This window comes from Mytilus edulis, chromosome 8, assembly GCF_963676685.1.
Source record: "Mytilus edulis chromosome 8, xbMytEdul2.2, whole genome shotgun sequence".
Lineage (NCBI taxonomy): Eukaryota > Metazoa > Mollusca > Bivalvia > Mytilida > Mytilidae > Mytilus > Mytilus edulis.
In genome coordinates this window covers 73,494,536-73,517,834 of record NC_092351.1, presented here as the reverse complement: position 1 = coordinate 73,517,834, position 23,299 = coordinate 73,494,536, and the positions used below count along the sequence as shown (strand labels likewise).

General features: G+C 33.7%; 1 protein-coding gene across 1 annotated transcript in view; it reads left to right on the top strand.

Moving 5' to 3' along the window:
- Positions 1–23,299, top strand: part of LOC139484337 (uncharacterized) — a 32,211-nt gene that overhangs the window by 4,835 nt on the left and 4,077 nt on the right. Inside the window, exons 6-19 of the mRNA XM_071268074.1 lie at positions 282–363; positions 871–1,151; positions 2,637–2,726; positions 3,246–3,512; positions 4,446–4,531; positions 5,310–5,475; positions 11,347–11,496; positions 12,772–13,048; positions 14,532–14,710; positions 15,123–15,230; positions 16,625–16,718; positions 18,320–18,369; positions 21,889–21,970; positions 22,519–22,799. Coding sequence (XP_071124175.1) covers positions 282–363; positions 871–1,151; positions 2,637–2,726; positions 3,246–3,512; positions 4,446–4,531; positions 5,310–5,475; positions 11,347–11,496; positions 12,772–13,048; positions 14,532–14,710; positions 15,123–15,230; positions 16,625–16,718; positions 18,320–18,369; positions 21,889–21,970; positions 22,519–22,799 — 2,193 coding nt within the window. The remainder of the gene's footprint in view (positions 1–281; positions 364–870; positions 1,152–2,636; positions 2,727–3,245; positions 3,513–4,445; positions 4,532–5,309; positions 5,476–11,346; positions 11,497–12,771; positions 13,049–14,531; positions 14,711–15,122; positions 15,231–16,624; positions 16,719–18,319; positions 18,370–21,888; positions 21,971–22,518; positions 22,800–23,299) is intronic.

The window sequence follows — 23,299 nt, the reverse complement described above, 5'->3', positions numbered from 1 at the left end:
TAATAACATAATCAGTATTTTATTAACTAATTCTTTTGTGTTCCAGTTCTTCGAAATCTTTTGCACCCAATTTTTTTCTATTCTTTACATCTTTTGCTAATTTTTCTCTATTCATTCCCCCCCCCCATTATTCTCCTAACCTGACTCTCATGCAGTTTAAGTTGCTCGGAACTGCAACGTTGGCAAGAGTCTTGTCATTACCTTTCTCTTTCATGTAAATAAATTTCATGATAATTAAAAGAATATCTACCATTTATTATTTTTATGTTTTTTATGTTTAGGGCGACAACATGCTACAGTCATTGAATCTAAGTCACAACATAATTTGCATCTTAGGCGGACAACATATTGCAAGAGGATTAGGTAAGACTATCTTCGCTTTCCATGGTCACGATCCGGATCCCAACTCTTCACTTGAAAAAGAGGGAGTAGATCGTAACCATTGACTACCAAAGATTTGGGCAATACTGTTGTTGAGAATATTCAAAATATGGAGTTATACTTCAAAATCACATTCAAAAATAGCTAACTGTATGCACTGGATTGAAAAAAAAATCTTATCAATTATTTGTTCTTAGATCTGAAAAAGTGAACCAAAAGACACCCAAAACCGATCCTAAATGATTTTACTTTACAGCAACCTGAACCATTAGGAACACGAATAGATGTTTCTTCAAAATAACTTTTTATCTAGCTTACGTATGATTTTGTTTTGGTGTGTGGGTTGAGGGCAGTTCATTTTTTTCTTCTTGCTTGATATGAAATCATTCGAATACACATGGTATCCACTAAATTTGACCAAATTAGAGTAATACACTTCAGTGTGTATAAAAGAAAACAATCTACTAGCGTCTATTTTTTTCTGAACAGCGAAAAACGACGGATTAAAAGTTCTGAATCTAAGTTGGAATAGAATATCCGGAAATGGAGCGGCTGCTATTGGCTATGCTTTGGCTAAAAACAGTGACCTCGAAGTTCTAAATGTATCCTGGAACGGCTTCGAACATGGCGGAGCACATGCGTTAGCTCATGGCTTAAGTCAAAACACGTGTTTAAAGGAGTTGGATGTTAGTTCAAATAGAATCGGTCAATCAGGAATGGCAAAATTAGTGAAAGGTGTAAAAGAAAACACGACCCTTGAAGCTCTGAAGGTAAGTCTAAGTTTAGTCAACCTTATAGTTGTTTTTACGTTTTTTACTGAATACTGAGAGTTTGAATGGAGTATTTTCATTTCAATATTCGTTTGGATGATATTTTTTATCTGTTTTTTTTTTTGTTTTTTTTTGGCCGTTATGTTCTATTCTTATATTTTCAATCGTTTAATTATTATCAATTTTTTAATTTTTGGCCTATTTGTCTGAGTTCTTAATTTTTGGGCCCTTTATTATGTTTTTTTTTTGTTTCTTCCCCATTATTCTCTATTCTGTAAAACCCATACCATACCCTCGATCATTCCTCTATCAATGTTTCACTAAATATATGCAGAACAATTAATGCATTCTTCATTGGAGTAATTCCAAGCTCCTTGCAACTAAAGTATATAACAAGATAAAAGATGTTGTATGAGTGCCAATGAAACAAATCTCAATTATAGTAACAATTCTAAAAAAGTAAACCATTATAGGTAAACATCGAACAGCAAGCCATAAAGGGCCCCCAAAATGGCGAGTGTAAAACCATTCAAACAGGAAACCAACAATCTAATCTATATAAAAAACGAGAAACACTGACAAGCACTGAACATGACTCAGGACATGGACATACAAGTGCTGCGGGTTTCAACGTTTTATCTTGCGCCAACCTTCACCCTAACCTGCGACAATGGTGTAACGATATGACATAAGAACACCATAAAACATTAATTGAAAAGGCTCAATTCATCAAAGTATGAATACTACTTATTAGACGAACGTTAGACCATGAAAACCAAATTACCAAAGAGTAAAATTATAAACCACAGAAAAAGATGATAAAGCAAAAACCAGTAAGAAATATTTTGACAAACAACCAGTCATTTCTGTACCAATCAAAAGAGCGTGTTGAGAAGAATCTTTAACGTGCAAAGAGCGTGATATTCCCTGAACACAAATAAAATGAGTTTATTAGTTATACTACTGGCCGAGAAAGCCTTTAGGAGTAAATGTTTATATACGGTCTTCACCACGGAGCTTTAGCTTACACCGAACAGCAAGCTACCGGTATATAGGGGTCCAAAAAATTGCTAGAGTATTACCATTTAAACTGCATGAAAAACCAACGATCTAATCTATTAAAAAAAAAACGAGAAACGAGAAACAATTATGAACCATATCAACAAACGACAACTGTACCAATTGGCAACCACTACATTGCAATGGTATTTGATAGTTACCAACACTTATCCCTAGCCTGGAATTCTGGCTCACTTCTCGACAGTAGACGAAGTACCGGTATTAGATTGAGTCAGGATGCAAGGCTCAGCTCACTAGGCGTATCTAGGATGTCATGTAGCATATAATAAATAACACTACTGAAAGCATTAATGACGCACGTAGGCAGTCTATAAAAAAGATTATCATATAAAAATCTGCAGCTATATCTAGTCTGTAATGATAAATAAAATTATCTATATGCATTTCTTGTTCATATTTTGACAGATAGCAGACAACTCTATTATAACATCAGACACATTTCTGGTCTTGTTGACACTAGAAAAGCACGAACAGCTATCCTACTTGGATTTTGGCGTAAGTTTTCATTTTTATTGTAAGGTTTTGGAATGTGTGTCAGATGTTAGGGTTCCTTGTTTTTTTCTTGCGATACAGGGTCAAATTGTTTACCCATAACACCCATTTTTCTGTTTCGACAGCTAATAAGAGATTTTTACCAAAGTTTAAGCAGATTTCCTTTTCCCCAATTTTGAGACCAAAATAATATCAATGCAATAAGGTTCTAATTCACACCCTTTTCCCCGCCATTTTTTTAAACTAAAAAAAATAACAACATTAACATATCTGATTTTGATAAATAGCCTGAAATATGTGAGTTACACATTAGATAAAACAAACAAACAAAATAATAAACTAACCAATCAAAAAACATAATTCAGGAGTACCCCCACCCCCCTTACAATGAACAAACAGAAACATACTAACAAACACACATGTGCACAAAACCGCTGTATTTTTTCTCTTTCTTGTTGATTTTTCCTTTTTTTAAATCAACTTTGTGTAAATACGTGTTATTCATCAAATTCTTTATCTCAGAATCAACCAGTCACTGATGAGTTTGAAGAAAAAGTCTACGAAATCCAAAAAGGAAAAAACATTGTCGTCAAATATGGTAAAATTATCCGTAACCCAAATCACAGAAAAACAGATGGAGATGACAGAATGTATATCAGCGGCGATCCACTACTGGTTCTGCTTGAATTCACCAGGATGAAGAAAATACATATATTGGACATGTTCCGAACATTCGATACAGATGGAAGCCATTCTATATCATGGGAGGAATTCGGACAGGGAATAGAGGTTCGTTTATATAACATGTAGCTCTAGACTACATGGGTTTCTGTAGGACCGAACTACTCATTTTTAAAAACTCCAAAAACAGCATCCACATTGCTACGCGATGAGGTTACTACTGTTTTTTTGGAGTTCTTTATGTCTATCTTTCAGATCTTGTTGTTTTTTTTCAAAATATACTGTTAAAGAAAGAAGAAACTAAATTGTGTAAAGAAACTTAAACGGTTGTCAATATAAAGATGTGGTATGATTTTTCGTACGGGTGTGAATAGTAAATCCCAAATCGACAGAAACAAGTGCATGTGACTGTACGACATTCACAATTTCACAATATTGCCAATTTTGCAAACAACAAAGTTGAGTTTACAGATATCTGAAAAAAAAGTTTTAGCATTAAGGATGTTTATTTAGCAATTTCACTAAGTTGACAGACTTATACTAGTATATAACAAAAGCATATAAAACTAAAAATACGATTAATGTTCGTCCTTAAACAAGTAAATTGAGGCCGCGTGATATTACAAGATTTCCCTATGTAACCTATTATATCGAATATCATAAAATTGTTTACTCAACAATATAAAAAAAGAAGATGTGGTATGATTGCCAATAAGACAACTCCCCACAAGAGACTAAAATGACACAGAAATTAACAACTATTGGTCACCGTACGGCATTCAACAGTGAGCAAAGCCCATACTGCATAGTCAGCTCTAAAATTCACAGGTATAGTCCAATGGGGTGGAAGGCATACATAAACCAACACTGAAATAGGTTAACAGTACATAATAAAAAAAAACATAAAAGAACAAAACATTGTATAAGTATCTGCATATCCTGACTCAGTCATTGTCAGTGAGTGTGTGAAAAACACACTTGAAAAGGTGATCTTACTTTTGTCTTAATATTTTTCATCAATAAGATTTTCGCTCTTTACAGCACAACAAGTTACCGATTAGACCATCAGACATAGACAAGATTATACAGCGCATTGATATCAATATGGATGGACAGGTGGATTTCAGGTTGGTGAATACTTGAAGCACTCAACAGCTTTTTAGAAAGCTAAAACTTTTGTTCAGATCTTGTATGTTGGACTGCATTGGGTTGGATGGGAGGTCTTCATATCTTTGATTTTAAGGTCATTTGCATCTAAATAAAATTGGCCCATTAATGTTTTTTTTACAATTTTTCTCTATTCTCTATAATTTTGGCCTATAATTATCTTATCTGTAAATCCACATATATAACATGGCGGAAACATACATTTGATCTCCAATATAACAACGAGGCACCACACTTCTTAAATGAATTAATTTGAGAGTATCATTTGCTCTTGGAGTAGCTGGTCTTTTTTCATAGATCATTTGGTTTTATAACATGGAATACATGTATTTTTACAAAATTCTTAAAAATCATTGGCAGTTATTTATTAAGTGATGGTGTATATATATGTATTTATAGTGAAATGAGCACTTAGAAACATGTTCATCTTTACCCCTCTCTTATTTATCAACATGAATTGACACGAAATCATATGTTTGAGTTTTGAATGCCCTTCGATATCTTCCTCCTCTTTTGAACATGTACCTACGGCAGATGCGGATTAAGAATGGGTCCGAGTGCCCTTCTGGTGGAAAAATTTTGTTGATTATTTAGGAAATCACTGAAGCATGACTGGAGCGGAACCCCTTTTAATCAGTCAATGGCTCCCTCTAATAATTCTGGATCCACCACTGCTACCGGATTTGAAAAGGAAAACCAGAGTTGATTAATTAACATGGCATTTCTTTCTTCTTTCAGTGAGCTGGTTATTGCCCATAAAGAACATACAAAGAAAGTAGAGAAGACCACTGCCAGAGGAGAGGATGCATTCCAGAGGAGCGAAATTGGAATAATAAACGAACGGTTGAGGAAGTGGTTTGCAGATTCTTTTATGAGAGAAAAATCTTCTACTGAGGCTGTTTCATAAAATTTCAGATTACAAACGGGAATACATGAAATTTCGTACATGTTCATCAACACCAGATACAATCAAGTTTTTAAAGTATCATATTCATATTTCACTATACATTTATTATACATAGACAATGGTGCTGTTACATTCGTATTTGATAAATATCATGAAACTATTTATTATATCTCAGTATGTATTTATTTATAAAAAATGAAATCTTTGTGCTGTTTCATTTAGCAGACTTTCATACTATTTGCCAGTCAATACTTTCAGAAGACTATTACCCTGTTCAATAGTTTTACAATCATATTTCCCAAACTTTTTCATATTTATTTTTCATTGGACCAAGATCAAGTCATTGACATTTCGCTTCGCTTGAACCTTTTCTCATCGTAATGTAAAACACTGAAAATGTAAGGGTTGATAAACATTACCCCCCTCCCCCCCGCCTCTCCAAAAAAAAAAAAAAAAACCCACAAAAACAAACAAACAAAACAAAACAACCTGGGTTGAAGTAAGGTGCTCCGACATTGTCTTTGTTAAGTACTGAAACATTGTTTTGGTCAGTACTGTGAAATTTTGACATTGCCTTTGTTCAATATTGTGACATTGTCTTTGTTCAGTACTGTGACTTTGTCTTTGTTCAATACTGTGACATTTTGACATTGCCTTTGTTAAATATTGTGACATTGTGAAATTGTCTTTGTTCAATACTGTGACATTGTCTTTGTTCAGTACTGTAAAATTGTTTTGTTCAGTACTGTGACTTTGTCTTTGTTCAATACTGTGACATTTTGACATTGCCTTTGTTCAATATTGTGACATTGTGAAAGTCTTTGTTCAGTACTGTAACATTGTTTTGTTCAGTACTGTGACTTTGTCTTTGTTCAATACTGTGACATTTTGAATTGCCTTTGTTCAATATTGTGATATTGTGACATTGTCTTTGTTCAATACTGTGACATTGTGACATTACCTTTGTTCAATACTGTGACATTGTGACATTGTCTTTGTTCAATACGGTGACATTGTGACATTACCTTTGTTCAATACTGTGACATTGTGACATTGCCTTTGTTCAATACTGTGACATTGTGGCATTGCCTTTGTTTAACACTGTGACATTGCCTTTGATTAATACTTTGACATTGAAACATTGCCTTTGTTTAATACTGTAACCATGTGACATTGCCTTTGTTCAATACTGTGACATTGTGACATTGCCTTTGTTCAATACTGTGACATTGTGACATTGCATTTGTTCAATACTGTGACCATGTGACATTGCATTTGTTCAATACTGTAACATTGTGACATTGCCTTTGTTCAATACTGTGACATTGTGACATTGCCTTTGTTCAATATTGTGACATTGTAACATTGCCTTTGTTCAATATTGTGACATTGTAACATTGCCTTTGTTCAATACTGTGATATTTTAACATTGACTTTATTCAATACTGTGACATTGTGACATTGCCTTTGTTCAAAACTGTTACATTGTGACATTGCCTTTGTTCAAAACTGTTACATTGTGACATTGACTTTATTCAATACTGTGACACTGTGACATTGCCTTTGTTCAATATTGTGACGTTGTGATTTTGCCTTTGTTCAATACTGTGACACTGTGACATTGCCTTTGTTCAATACTGTGACATTGTGACATTGCCTTTGTTCAATACTGTGACATTGTGACATTACCTTTGTTCAATACTGTGACATTGTAACATTGCCTTTGTTCAATACTGTGACATTGTGATATTGCCTTTGTTCAATACTGTGACATTGTGACATTGCCTTTGTTCAATACTGTGACATTGTGACATTGTAACATTGCCTTTGTTCAATACTGTGACATTGTAACATTGCCTTTGTTCAATATTGTGACGTTGTGATTTTGCCTTTGTTCAATACTGTGACACTGTGACATTGCCTTTGTTCAATACTGTGACATTGTGACATTGCCTTTGTTCAATACTGTGACATTGTGACATTACCTTTGTTCAATACTGTGACATTGTAACATTGCCTTTGTTCAATACTGTGACATTGTGATATTGCCTTTGTTCAATACTGTGACATTGTGACATTGCCTTTGTTCAATACTGTGACATTGTGACATTGTAACATTGCCTTTGTTCAATACTGTGACATTGTAACATTGCCTTTGTTCAATACTGTGACATTGTGATATTGCCTTTGTTCAATACTGTGACATTGTGACATTGCCTTTGTTCAATACTGTGACATTGTGACATTGTAACATTACCTTTGTTCAATACTGTGACATTGTAACATTGCCTTTGTCCAATATTGTGACGTTGTGATTTTGCCTTTGTTCAATACTGTGACATAATATGTGTTAAATACTGTGACACTGTCTTTGTTCCCGACTGTTACATTGCCTTTGTTTAGTACAGTGGTGTTTTATTTCAGTACTGTGACTTTATTTTTTACTTATTGGTTTAGAAATACTACCAACAGGTCCATCAAATGTGCAAAAATTAGTGCAATTTCAACAAGTAATGATGAAGAAAAGTCTATCGCTTCAGCAAACACTTACGGTCCAGCTATGTAAATCATATCAGGTTTATTTCCAACCAAAGCATCAATTGAAACAAAATGTTTAACTCTTTTCAAAAATATATGCAGACAACTTGACAACTCTATGATGAAACAACTCGCATATAGACAATTGCATATCAAATTAAACATCAGAAGCAGTTACCAAAAAAAACTTTTCTACAAATATGGAATTTGTGACATCTTTCAATTTCTAGATTATCCACCAAGATAACATGATTGGAAACATTATTATCTAAAAGAGGGACGAAAGATACCAAAGGGACTGTCAAACTCATAAATCTAAAATAAACTGACAACGCCATGGCTAAAAATGAAAAAGACAAACAGACAAACAATAGTACACATGACACAACATAGAAAACTAAAGAAAAAACAACACGAACCCCACCAAAAAACTAGGGGTGATCGCAGGTGCTCCGGAAGGGTAAACAGATCACTGTGATGCATTATTGACCAGACAACTCCAATGCAACAAAGGCAGTTTTAAATTCGTATTCGTAGCCAAACAATTAAAGATTGAAATAATATCCTACCTGAAATTTCAACCAAAACCTCTACATGCAGACAACTTTAAAGATGTACTTAATCATGAGGTCCTTCTTAAAACATGTTCTCAGTTAAACTAAATGTGCTAATGGTTTACTTTTATAAATTGTGACTTGGATGGAGAGTTGTCTCTCTGACACTGATACCACATCTTCTTATATCTATTGTTTTATCTTAATACGAAAACAATATACAAAAAATATGAAAATTTAAAGTTAAATAAATATCGTAAAGTTTATAAATAAAATAAAACAATTGAAATTATCTTTAAGGCAACCTCACCCATGCATGCGCCGGAAAGTAATATTCAAAATGTTGAGGGTTCTCTGTACCTATAGGAGAACAAAAGGGGACATTATCAACAAGAATAAAACTTAAACTGGTCACTGGAACATAAATTACACAAGCGAAACGTGCAAGTATGGGTATTGCTAATTGTTGAAGGCCGTACAATGACCTATATTTTTTAAATTCTATGTTATTTTGTCTGTGGTAAAGAGTTTTCTCATCGACAATCCTACCACATCTTTTTATTTTTCTGTTATTTAAAGAATTTACGAATCTTCGATGTCAAAACGATCTAACTGTTATCAGGATTATAATTTAATACGTCAAACACGCGTTTTGTCTACATAAGACTCACTAGTGACGCTCAGACCAAAATAGTTATAAAACCAAACAAGTACAAAGTTGAAGAGCATTGAGGACCCAAAATTTCTAAAGGTTGTGACCAATACGGCTTAGGTAATCTATTCCTGGGAAAAGAAAATCCTTAGTTTTTTGAAAAATTCAAAGTTTTGTAAACAGGAAATTTATAAAAATTACCATATAATTGATATTCATGGCAACATCGAAGTGCTGACTACTGGGCTGGTGATACCCTCGAGGACGAAACGTTCACCGGCAGTGACATCGACCCCAGTGGTGTAAATAGTTATCAAATGTACCAGGATTATAATTCAAGACGCCAGACGCGCGTTTCGACCGTGAGCTGATGTATCATATATATACACTACTGGACGAAAAACAACTGTCCCTACCAATATCTGTCAAAGTTGTACATTGTATAACAGTTGTTAAATTGCCCAGTTGTAGTTATTTTGTAACTGTTTCAACTTTCAAACTTTTGTCGACTGCAAAAACGCTAATATTGTTGTCACAGTTGTTATAGGACTGGTACAACTATTTCAAAGTTAAAACAGTTTTGACAACATTCCCAAAAACGTTTCAACAGTTATACTAAACTGTTTAAACGCCGAAAAGGTTGTCACAGTTAGAATCAAACTCTTGCAGCCATTTAAAAGTTGGATGCAAAACATTTTCACCGTGTGCAATATATATATATAAGAAGGTTGTTACAAAAAAGATACAACTGTCACACATATTTAAGACATTGGTTTAAAACGAAACTTATTGTTAACAAAACAAATACAATATCGAAATATTTGCCTGTTTCAAAATAAATAGCTTTTCATACCAGTATGATGTATTGATGGGGGATAAATTGAGGAATCCAAAAAACAAAATAAATATAGGGGTCAATGTGCTTGTTTTCGAGATACTAGCCATTGGAATTTTGGCGGGAACATGTTCCCTCTTGACTTTTCATAGCTTTATCAGTGATCAGTTAAAGTTCTCAAAAACTATTAAAAAATAAATAAAATTTTATAAGACTTAAAATTGCTTATAATTTTACATGTAAAAGATTTATAAAAAAAAATATGGGGGTCATTCAAATGGATAAAACCAGAGGATTTCGAAAATCTGACAAAAATATCATAACACTGTGCACGTGATTATTATATGTTTTTCACGTTAACATTCGACGTTACCAAAGATGACACTAATATCGCGTATACAATTATTAGTTTGTGTTTGTTTTATTTCTTTATTTGTTTAACAGGCTTTATATTGATGTACATGTGTATGTGTACGATTTTGTTAGCTTTGCCAGAGACATAATTATACGATAATAATTATAAAATTATGCTTCTGGTTTCGTTTTTATATTGTTGGTTGTTATAGATATTTATTGTTTGTTGTGTCTTGGATTCTTCCCTTTTTATCGACGATAATAATTTTTCTATGTTAAAAAGTTATGAATATTGTAAAAGTTTAAAACTTGAGACATTTCAGCACATTAATTTCATTTTCTTTGCTTTCTTAATATTCTTTTAATTTATACTTTTATATTAAAGGATTTTAGTAGAAACTGTCTGTGTTTCTTTGTTTTTTTTTGTATGTAAAATGTTTGTAAGTCATTAGCCCTTATAGGCGTAAAGTGCTTTTTCAATAAAGTTAAGTATTAAAAAAATGCCAATGAGTTAAAATCACACCATGGATACACAAATCCTAATTCACACATTGCTGCACAAACACGTTAGGGCACCACGAATAAGCTTGTCGAAGTTCCGTAAATAATTACACTCGCTTTATTGTTCAATCAAAGTCTTTACATAATAATACGGCACCTTCTTGAATAATAAAGATTAAAATTAAATTTAAAAGTTACAAATAATTCCCCCATGTGACTCAATACAATTACCGTTAATGACGTAATCAGTGCCTTTATACATTTAAAATAATTACCTTATATTGTATTATTTTATTTTTCACTAAAAGGTTTAATTATGACAGAAATGTAATATATGATTCTAGTAAAGAATAAGTACTTTTACATGAAATTGATTTACATGTTGTTTTGAATTTCTTGTAATATAGAACTGACGAGATTGAAGTGATTGGAAGATAGCACGGACAATTTTAAGCGAGACATTATCTTTTTTTGAACATTTTTACGTCATAATTATGTCTGATGAAAACTATAAAGTGATTACGGATGACCAAATGAGAGACGAGGTATTTGCATTAACGCATAACTTGGATGGTCTGAGTGAGGTATGTGCATAAACGAACCAAATATTACGTCATATTTATTTATAGTGGATTGGGAAACAAGTTATATAGCAATCCCTTTCCACTTTGCGGGTGCGAGTGCTGCCTTGAAGCGGCAATAACCTGCTCTTTTTCGAAATCTACACGGGTGTCTTTTACGTGAAAGAGATATTGCTCTCTCTTAAAAGAAATGGGTCAGACATTTATCGTCCCCTTCCGAAGGACTATCATCGTTTCTCAAGACCATACTCGCTCGCAAATGGTATCTAGGGAGAGAGAGCCGACTATTTTTTTCTATTTTTTTTTTCGAACTTTGATTTCATTGTCATATAACTGATAAGATTTGAGACAATAAAATACGCAAAAAAAATATATAAGAATTATATGAATGAAAACATACACACACATACAAATATAAAAACAAAGTCCTAGGAAAACATATTATCCTCAGACTCCAAGGATTTGTATAGTAAGTAGTGGAGAGTAGCGAACTCTCGCCGTATAAAAAAAAAAGATAAACCACGAGATTTCAATCCCTCTTACTATACAAATCAGTATAGTACCTATATCCGTTGTACCGATGATATATAAAACTAAAATGCATTTCAAGTTCCAGAACATCAAAAACTTAAAATTCAATGTGCAATGTGTGTCCATTGTTCTATATTATGTATTGAGTTGGTTAAATTTTAAAATGTAAAATGTGTGGTGATAACTGTGTGGAAAACGAATTCCATTTCCTCATGAACTGTTACATTTACAATAAGCCACGAGTTCAATATTTCTCACAAAATAACACAGCATATAAACACAGAACAACAAAAACATTAAGAAAAGGGCATTAATTACAACGTATATGTGTTCCTGTTCGAATAATGACATTTAAATAATATGAAAAAATAATGTAATATTTTGAGGTATTTTGTCCGTCAATTTCTTTTCAATTTCAAAAAAGTTGATGGTTTTATCATCCTTTATCTTTTTTTCAGAATATTTTTTTTTTCAACGCTGTCAATCAAAATATTTTTTCCAATATTTAAAACTATAAGGAAGGTATGGGAAAAATCTGGATTCAGATTTTTTTTGTCGCCTGCTTGACCATTTTTTTTTTTATCAACTTTGGGATCAGAATATTTTTTAGGCCAAAAAACATAACCCCACTCCCTTTGAAGTTAGATGGCCGTTTCCTCAGGCAAAGTTGACCTTTACTATTTTATTAATGTCCCTCATTGTCCTTTGCATCTTCAACCTTTCTTAATCTTATTTCATGACTTTCAGACATCTACACCAGAACCAGCGAGCGGATGGCAAAACTTGAAGAAAGCGATGAAAAGCAAAATATTGGACGATGAATATGAAAAAAGTCTTTTTAGTGAAATGCGGAAGAAAAGACGGACAAGTAAATCGTCAATAGAAGATCTGTCCATTGAAATTCCTCGTGTCTTTATCAAAAGGCCATCTCTTATTCTAAATGATGAGATATTAGATTTCAATAGAAATATCTACCATTCGAGCACACCCACATCGGACGAATTTGAGCTATCAGATTTTGAAGGTAGAAACGGGGTTTAGATTGGGTTCTGAAAATGTTTTCTTTATATATTTTGCCCATTATTCTCTATTTTCTTTACTTTAGAACCAAATTATTCTCTATTATTTATCTATTTTGCACCCTATTATTTTCATTTTTTCTATTCTTTATCTTGTTGTCCTTTATTATGCACTTATATTGCTCATTATTCTTTATTCAAAGGCCACTCAGACCCCCTTGAACTGTGACAGACTACATTTAAATATATTTTAGATATTAAAACAAGGAGATGTGGTATAATTGCCAATGGAACGAAATATCAACCTGAGACCAAATGACGTAGTCAAGATGTAAGATTCTATAGCTCGAAAACGATAGAACTTTATGTCACCGTACGTATAAGGCCTTCAACATACAGCAAAACAAATACTGAATATGTTACAACAAATTATCGCTATTTAACGAAATATTCCTTTGATCTTACTGACTGATAATTTGCTTTCTTATCTCAGTAGAGTAATATGAAAAATTATTGAAAGAAAATAAGGGCGTTGTCAAATTGAATGTTAACTTTGTATATTGTATATTGTATATATCATTTATTCTGGTATCACCTAAGTTGGACAAAGGTATACAGAAAAACACATTAGTTTACATTACATTACATATAAGTACATTTGTTGAGGAAGCATTAAATGGTAGGCGCCTGCCGTTGTCAATGTTAACCAATGAATGGTAGGCGCCTGCCGTTGTCAATGTTAACCAATGAATGGTAGGCGCCTGCCGTTGTCAATGTTAACCAATGAATGGTAGGCGCCTGCCGTTGTCAATGTTAACCAATGAATGGTAGGCGCCTGCCGTTGTCAATGTTAACCAATGAATGGTAGGCGCCTGCCGTTGTCAATGTTAACCAATGAATGGTAGGCGCCTGGCGTTGTCAATGTTAACCAATGAATGGTAGGCGCCTGCCGTTGTCAATGTTAACCAATGAATGGTAGGCGCCTGCCGTTGTCAATGTTAACCAATGAATGGTAGGCGCCTGCCGTTGTCAATGTTAACCAATGAATGGTAGGCGCCTGCCGTTGTCAATGTTAACCAATGAATGGTAGGCGCCTGCCGTTGTCAATGTTAACCAATGAATGGTAGGCGCTTGGCGTTGGACAAGCACTTCTTATTGTTATTAGTATGGTATCCATTTATCCATCAGATTGTTGATGATTACTAACCGTAAAATGTGGCTATATTAAACATATTTGCGATCTAATACTGCGACACTGATGTAAAATCTTTACTTTTCAGCGCACACGAAGTTGAAGAAACAATAGGAACAAGAACAAAAGGAGAAATTAAATTCATTTTTTTTTCATTTGTTTTACTTGGAAAATGTTAAATTGCATTCACCACTTAAATTGTCTGGACTTATTCTTTAGCATTTGCTATGAGCAATGGCAAATAACCCACTATATATGTATATAGTTTATACATGGGTTTACAAATCTATTTTCAGATGATGAAGGCACCATCGAAAGCGTCTACACTTGTCAAGACCAATATATTCGAACGTGTAAGAAATATCACGTGGTTCCGGTGTCCAGATTTTATAGACAGTTAGAAGGAAATTCTGTGATTCTTAAAAACCACCAATTCAGCAAGGGTGAATTTAAAGCTTGTGCAATTGCTTTGATGGTGAGTTTTTTTTTTTTTATTATTAAATTTGATATACGCTGAACCAATTTTCATTCGAAACTAATACATGTACATGACATTTGAATATGAGTTGCTCTTCTTGTAAAATCAAAACTTAAAATATAAGAAATAGTTTTAGAATTGCTAGTAAATTTAAGCTTCACAATATCTTTATTTAATTTCAAAAGGAATTTAATAACTTCTGTCAGTTGTTATTCCATTTGATCGTTTACGTATAGATATATGTGTATTGGATCTGAAATAATTTTTTTTGTTCTTGTCAAAATTGTCCTGATCCACGACTTTTCCTGAATCCACCTACTCCAAGATATCTTCACCCCTTAAATCTGCTAGAATCTTATGAGATTAAATATATAATTATCTTTTAACCCTTCAAAAAATTATTTTACAGTGTAATGGCACAGTGAAACATCTTGACATTGAAGGCGGTCTAATTGGAGCCGTCGGAATGTCGCACCTGTCCGATCTGTTATATTATACTGATTTATTAGTAGAACTAGTGAGTATTTTATGGTTTATTGGTAATAATAGTGAGTTCTTAACGATTTTTTTAGTAGAATTAATGACTATATATATGTTCCGATTTTTTATATTAATAAAACTAGTGAGTAAATCGAGTATGTTATATAGAGATCCTAGTAATATTTAATAGCCTCGACATTGCAATGGTGTCTGAGCTTCAATTGTCTGATATGTAATTCTCAGTTGCCTTATACGGCAATGGGATAAAGGGGGTCTGGATTGGGTTAACAGGATATATATTAATAATTACATTGCATGCATGTTTTATTATGATACGTTATTTTGATTGGGCTAACATCAATCTCGCATCCTTCTGGAATTAACATACATTTCACAACAATGAAATGTAACATTCATGATGACAAAAGCTCGCGCACAACAAAGTGCACAGGTACACTAAGGAAAAACTTGATAGAAATCGTGTTTGCATGATACTATTTAAAAAAGCTATTAAAAGTATTGAATGCTTCTTTTTGTAATTTCATAGGGTTGTAAAAGCGTTGACCGTGCGCACATTTTTAGAATGAAGCGCTTCAGGCCTTCATACAAAATGTACTTCATCAACGTTTTTAAAACCCAATGAATTTACTAAAAGAAGCATTCAATTGTTAAGAGTCAAAACATAAAGAGTATACTAGACCTGCAAAGACAGGAGAAAAATACCCCAAGCCTGACATTAGAGAATTAGGATACGTATACCAACAACTCCCACACCTTAATCCACCTGTATCCGATCCATAACAGCCATTTTTAAAAGGAATTCAAACCATATGCCCCCATTTATAAGTGTTCAAAAGCAATCAAAAGCATTGGTCGTAAAAAAGGGTGAGGGGTTCAGTCCGAAGAAATATCTAAGGATATAAAATGGTTTATTATTTTTTTATTTCTCCAATTGATATTAAAAGAAGTGATTTAGAAATGTATGACGCGTTATTCATCTTTTCTCTCGCGTGGACTTGAATGTAGTGTAAATCCCACAATTTCTGTTTTCACAAAACACCATACGTATTCCTTACATATATTTCCATTTGTCTAGAGGTCCCCTGGCATACACCCGTATCTCCTTTTATTAACAGAAAACCAAGTGTTAAACTTGTGGTTAAGTTGTTAAATATAATGGACGACAATATTACAAAACGTCAATCATATAACATGATTTTGACGTTACCAAAAGCGACACCAACATCGAGCGTAACGTCTTTTAAATTAAACTGTAGGAAAATTAATGTGGTAGTTCTTGTTATGTTTAGGAACGAGTTCAATCTAATTTCTAATGGGAATTGTGTTTTTTCGTGTTTCGTAGGCTGTTGTAAGTCTGTTCGTAGGTTATTTTCTGACCTATTATTCTAAGAACCTATTATATATTTTCAGAATCTTACAAAGAATGACATCGGTAGAGAAGCATTGATATTACTTGAAGAAGCTTTGGATAAAAATCTAAAGCTACTAGATCTGAATTTATCAGGTACAAAATTCAAGTAGAGTTTTAGATAAAAAAAATCACTACAGGATTAACAACATTTTTCCTAGATTTTTTTATTGTGTAAACCGGACCGATTAACTGATAAACGGATTAAAAGTACGGATAACTCTTGCGTGAAGTCTCTGAGTAAAGCTACGATCACAACAGATCGTACGGTTTTTTGTCGCGGAAGATCTATAAAACAGTTGTCGTTGCACTGTCGTGTAAAATGTCAAAAACATATTTCGAGTGGTCACATCAGCTATGACATGTCCACGATGGGTACACGACAGAGAAAAAAGAATTGTAATTGCACTGTCGTAGGTAAGTCGCAAGTCGGTCGTGTGACAGTCGTACGACAATCGTGAGTTGTGTTGGGTTATTTTATATGGTTTCATGTCATGGGATGCGCGTGTTACTGTCGTGCCACTGTCTTGAAACATGCCAGGCTCCAGCCGCATGAATCCAACAAAATCACCAGTAGATCCCCGCCCCAACTCTTGCAACAGTGTATACTAGACTGCCCAAACACCAGGCGCCTAACCCACCCAACGACGGGCGTTTCGCCGGTTCCCATAACTATTCATGAGCTCTAATCAACACTAACAGAACCATATTTTGCTCTTGTTTGAGTCAGAAAAGGCGCATATTCAGCAGGGCCAAGCGTACTCGTTCTGGTGGAATAGCCATCCTCTTTAAACGGCAGACGGTATGTTTTTCCAAACATTCATTCCCGCCGAATTGTATTCTTCTAAATAAAACAAAAATATGTTTCTCGACAAACGTACCATTGTTCTACGACAGACAATCAATGTTGTGGGAGCATCGTACGAAATGTGGTATTCGTGAGACAATCGTGCGACTGTTTCACGAGTGTCTTGCGACAGTTGTAGGATTGTCGTACGATTTAAATGGTTTATGTTGGTACCCATGACACTATGTTTATCACACGACAGTCGCACGACTGTGGTAAGACACTTTTACGACAGCCACCAGACAAAGACACGACAAAAAATCGTAGAGCAAAAAAAGTGCATTTCCAATTTTCGTCCCACGACACACGACAGCGCCACGATGCTCAAAATATGGTGCAACTGTTGTACGGTGATCACAAATGACCCACGATTTAAACAATTTTCATGTCGTGGCACTGCATAGATGTGTCGTGGGTTCGTTTAGACCAGGGCTTAACGGATCCAGTTAAAACACATGGAAAACTGTGTTTAATCTCTATTATTCTCAACCGAAACATTTGTTTCATTTTCATTTAACATCAACTTTCTTGGAACCCAAAGGATTCATTTCATGTGTATCGTGCATGAATATACCGGTATCAAATTGAAATCGACAATGTGGACTGGTCTACTGAGGAAAACAAAACCAAACGGACCAATCACACTGTCTTACTGTGCTTCTATAAAAGTGCAATTCATTAAATGTAGTCGTTAAATAGAAAGACAAGAAACCCTAACCCCAAAACAAAATGTTTTTATAATAATCCAGTGTTGTTTAAAAGTCTAATATATAGAATTTTATTACTTTACGCGACTTAGTAACAAAAGAAACTTTTATGATTTTTATTGTTCTATTTTTTTTCTTTACAGATAACAATATAAATAGCAGTGATTGTGATATAATAAGACAGATAATGGAGGTAATAAATAATTAAGAATTTACATGCGTATACATCACTCGGCACCTCGGCAGTTCTAACAGGGTAGCGGAATCTGCCGAGGTTTGCCGATATGGGTTTAAAGTTTATAAACACTCAGGCAATAAAAATAAACTAGAAAAGAGAGCGGTGAATTGTATATTATTGTAGGTCTATATTTGTCTTTCTTTCCAGTAGAATATACTTGATTTGTAAACGTAACAATAGATCTTTAAATTATATGGGGACGAAGTTCGTCCCCAATAACAGTAGAAAAATCAATAAAAAACATGTGTTTTATATTTAAATTGCTTAATAAATAAAAATAAAATTGAAAATGGAAACGGGGAATGTGTCAAAGAGACAACAACTCGACCATAGAAAAAAACAACAGCAGAAGGTCACCAACAGGTCTTAAATGTAGCGAGGAATTCCCGCACCCGGAGGCGTCTTTCAGCTGGCCCCTAAACAAATATATACTAGTTCAGTGAAAATGAACGCCATACTAATTTCCAAATTGTACACAAGAAACTAAAATTAAAATAATACAAGACTAACAAAAGCCAGAGGCTCCTGACTTGTATATTAGTTGCTTGCAACCATGACATTTGGACTCGTATGGTTAATTGTCTCGTTGGAATTATATAATTTCCCCCTTATTTTTAAATACTAATCTTTATGCAAAATTACACCCATAAGAGTCAAGCAATACATACATAGTTTTTTACGTTTAAATAATAACATAAGATGTATGTTTCATTATAATACGTTATTCTGATTGGCTAACTGCACATCACGTGTTATTCCTTAAGCAATTGCATTACACAATAAAACTTATCATTTATGATAACACGAGGTCCAACAATAAAATACACAGGTGAATTAAATAAAAAAAAATGATAAAACACGTGTTTTCATTATCCTAGCTAAAAAATGTAATTGAAAGTATTGAATGCTTCTTTTTGTAACTTCATAGGGTTGTAAAAGCGTTGACCGTGCGCTTCATACAAATTGTACTTCGGTCAACGCTTTTACAGCCCAAATGAAGTTACAAAAAGAAGCATTCAATTCTTAAATACAATGTAAAATAATATAATACTATAGAAGATATTTCAAGAGTTCAATTATTAAGTGTAAAAACACAATCATAAGCTTGTCTGACATGGGTATAACCCCCTCCGTTTTAAAGACTGCTTAATAAAGACTCCAATATGACAAACAAGTTGAGGGATGTGGTTTAGAATGTGTTTTAGTTTATGAAAGGCATCAAGATGTTGAAATAGTACGTAGTCTTTTAGATAAACAAACAAATAAGAACGCATGGACACAAGTAAAAGTATAAGATAAACAACTCACGCTGACTTTCACCTAGACTATTTTTCAAATCTTCTACAAAGATTTTGGAATGCAAGAAAAACTTACAAATATAAAAAAATGTGAGATTTAGGAAATTATCAACTTTGTATACCCCTTTATTTTACCTGCCCGCTCATAAGAGTATGCAAATCTGATCAAATTTTTGAAAGCATTTCTAGTTGGTTTATATGCAGTTAAGAAGGAATTATTCGTTTTTATTTTTTGTTTGTTTTTATGCCCCATTTATGAACATTATATTTTCTGGTCTTAGTGTCCGTTCGTCCGGCCGTCCGTCGGTCCCTCTTCAGCTTAAAGTTTTTTTTGTCAAGGTAGCTTTTGATGAAGTTTAAGTCCTATCAACTTGAAACTTAGTACACATGTTCCTTATGATATGATCTTACTAATTTTAATAGAAAGAGTTTTTGCCACAATTTCACGGTCCAATTAACATAGAAAATGATAGTGCGATTGGGGCGTTCGTGTAGTAAGAACACATTCTTGTTACGTCTGTTTTAAGAGGCGGAGTTAAGTTTTGGTGTGGTTCTGCTAAACTTTCAAACTATTTTGAGATTTCTGGCATTCTGTTAATAACATAGTTTGATTTTAACATATGATTAAGACGCTTGATAGTTTTGGTACACGTTGTTGGCAGCACTATTTTAATCATTTTTGTCTATTGAATGTATAATAAATCAATATATATATATATATATACGAGTCTAAATTGAAAACTATATATATACAAGTGATAGCCTTTCAAAAAGTGCTAAATTCGACTCTTAGCTGATGAAAATGGAAAGAGCTTTCGCTTTGTAGATTAATTCATTTACTAGAATAGCCACGTGCATCAATCAACAAATTTTACCACACACGTGAGGTCACACGTTATGAACTTGTAGTATCGTTTAACGTTGTTGTTTACTCCAGAAGATTGGTCTATTTATAGATAAAAGCTACCTGTGTAAAATCTAATTGCTAAAATAGAGACGACAAATCCGATACTCTACGGGATTGAAGGACATTTACTTGGTTTGGATTGTCCTAACCAATCAATAAATTTTAATTATTCACGCCTCGTGATATCTTCCAATCAGGTAGCAAGAAAAATTCACGCCCTTAGTGTCCATCGTTCAATTCTTAATCTCGACTCCTAGGAGTCGAGAATTAATATTCAATAAAAGGCATGCAATGACATTTATTATTAAGGTCTTTCCTTTTACAAAAGGGAAAGACCTTACTGTATTTCTTTTGTTTATTATTATTATTATTATTATTATTCTTCCGTTAAACTTTGACAAATTTAGCCGCGTTAACCGTAAGACGTGTCGCTTTCATATTCACACTTTGTATAGATGTCATGAATACCTATCTGGAACTCACCCTGTGAGTCGAAATATTTTGTCGGTTCGGAGTAATCCCTCCGAAACCCAAAAACCTTGTTATCGTTCCAACACCATAACCGTAATAGGTAGAAAAAAAACAAAGGGTGAAATTTGTTCAGGACCAGACCCCGGTTCTTCGTTACATTTGGATCGAAAAGATTCAACGACTCATTGGTAGGGTTATGCCCCTATGAAAATTAACCGGTGTCGGTTGGCCACCAAAACTCAGAAACCGTAAGTCGTAGACACCTAGGATCTTCACCAATCATCATCAATTCATGTATCTTTGAAAAATACCTCAAGGTCAAATTTGTATGTTGACCTTGACCTTTGACCTAACACCTTGTTATGGGATAATCTCAGAAACCATTATACTTACAGAAGTTTTGAATAGTGGAAAATGTTTGGGTCATTAAGGCGCAACTTTGTTACATTTTGACAAAAGAGATTTGACCTTTTTATAAGGGGCATAACCCCTGTTTTAGGTTTCTGAAAAGACAAAATCAGCTTTTACTATATAACCAAAGGTCCTAGACCCATGGGGTCTTCAGCAATGACATTGGGGACTAATGACCTTGACAAAGGTCAAAAGGTCAAAGGTCAAGGTCATGTCCCATATAGCGAATTATGTGTTTTTGACCTTATTTAAAGGATTTTCAGTGTGTTTTAAAGCTTTTCAATACATTCTACGTCTATTTGAACATATATTTTACATTATAAAAGGAAAGACCTCTCAATTGTTCAAGAACAATTGACATTTTAATTTTGTTTTTGTTTTGTTTAGGGCGACAATATGTTACAGTCATTAAATCTCAGTAACAACAGAATTTGCAACGTCGGCGGTCAACAGATTGCTGGAGGATTAGGTAAGACTATCTTCGCTATCCGTGGTTACGATCCGGATCCCGCCTCTTCACGTGAGGAGGAGTGACCGGATCGTAACTCTTGACTACCAAAGATAAAACTGCTGTTGAGAATAATTTAAAATATAAAGTTACAGATATAAATAATTCTACAATATCATTTATAAGAATATGTATAGCACTTTATAAGTTGTTTTGAAAAAATGGTATTTAAAGTCCTTAATGACTTACTTCTTCGTGTTCTATGCAAAAATTAAGAAAACTAATATAGATGATTCCAGCAAAAATTTGAAACACAATATACTTTGTATTATTATATAAGTTGAACAGTTTTTTTTGGGGGATTGGAGTGTGATGAGGGGAGGATTCACATGCATTCGACTTCTACTTCTTGATTGATACAACCAGTTAAGTTCACGTGAACTACGTGTTTTGATACACTACATTTTAACATACTTTCTGTACTATACATATTAGTATAGAAAGTCCTTGGTGTAGTACTCTTAAGATTATAAAAAAAAATAATCTACAAGTGTCTCATTTTTTCACAGTGCGAAACGACAGGTTAAATGTGCTAAATCTAAGTTGGAACAGAATAACAGGAAAAGGGGCAGCTGCTATTGGCTATGCTTTGGCTAAAAACAGTGACCTTCAAGTTCTGAATATATCCTGGAACGGGTTTGAACTTGGCGGTGCTCACGCTATAGCTCATGGCTTAAGCCTAAACACGTGTTTAAAAGAATTGGATATTAGTTCAAACAGAATTGGCCAATCGGGAGTGACACAGTTAATGAAAGGTGTTAATAAAAATACGACTCTTGAAACTTTGAAGGTAATTTTTTGACAACCTTAGCTTATGCCATTCTGGATGGGTCACTTCATTTCTGTATTGTTTTTGTACGCCATTTTGTCTCTACTCTTTATCTTTCGTCCGTTATATTATTTTCTTTTTACTTCAGCTTCCAATCATTCTCTATATTCTTTTTTCTATTTTTTTTTCTCTCCCATCTATTCTGTAGGACCTAGTCATACCCTTATTCCTCTTTCAATATTTTACTAAACTTATGCAGAAGACACTACAGCATTCTACAGTATAACTAATTCAAATTGCTATTAACCAACTGAAATCAAAATTTTGCTGGAATGAATCTATTCGACTGTCCGTTCGTCTGTCTGGATGTCTGTTTTCCCATTAAACCATGTAATCGCTCGAACTTCTAAACTGATATAAATGAAACTTTAGCCATCTGTAGAACATTTCATAACGTTATGCATAACTGAATATACTAGAGACTAAGGGGAGATAACTGAATGAACTAGGTATCAAGGGGA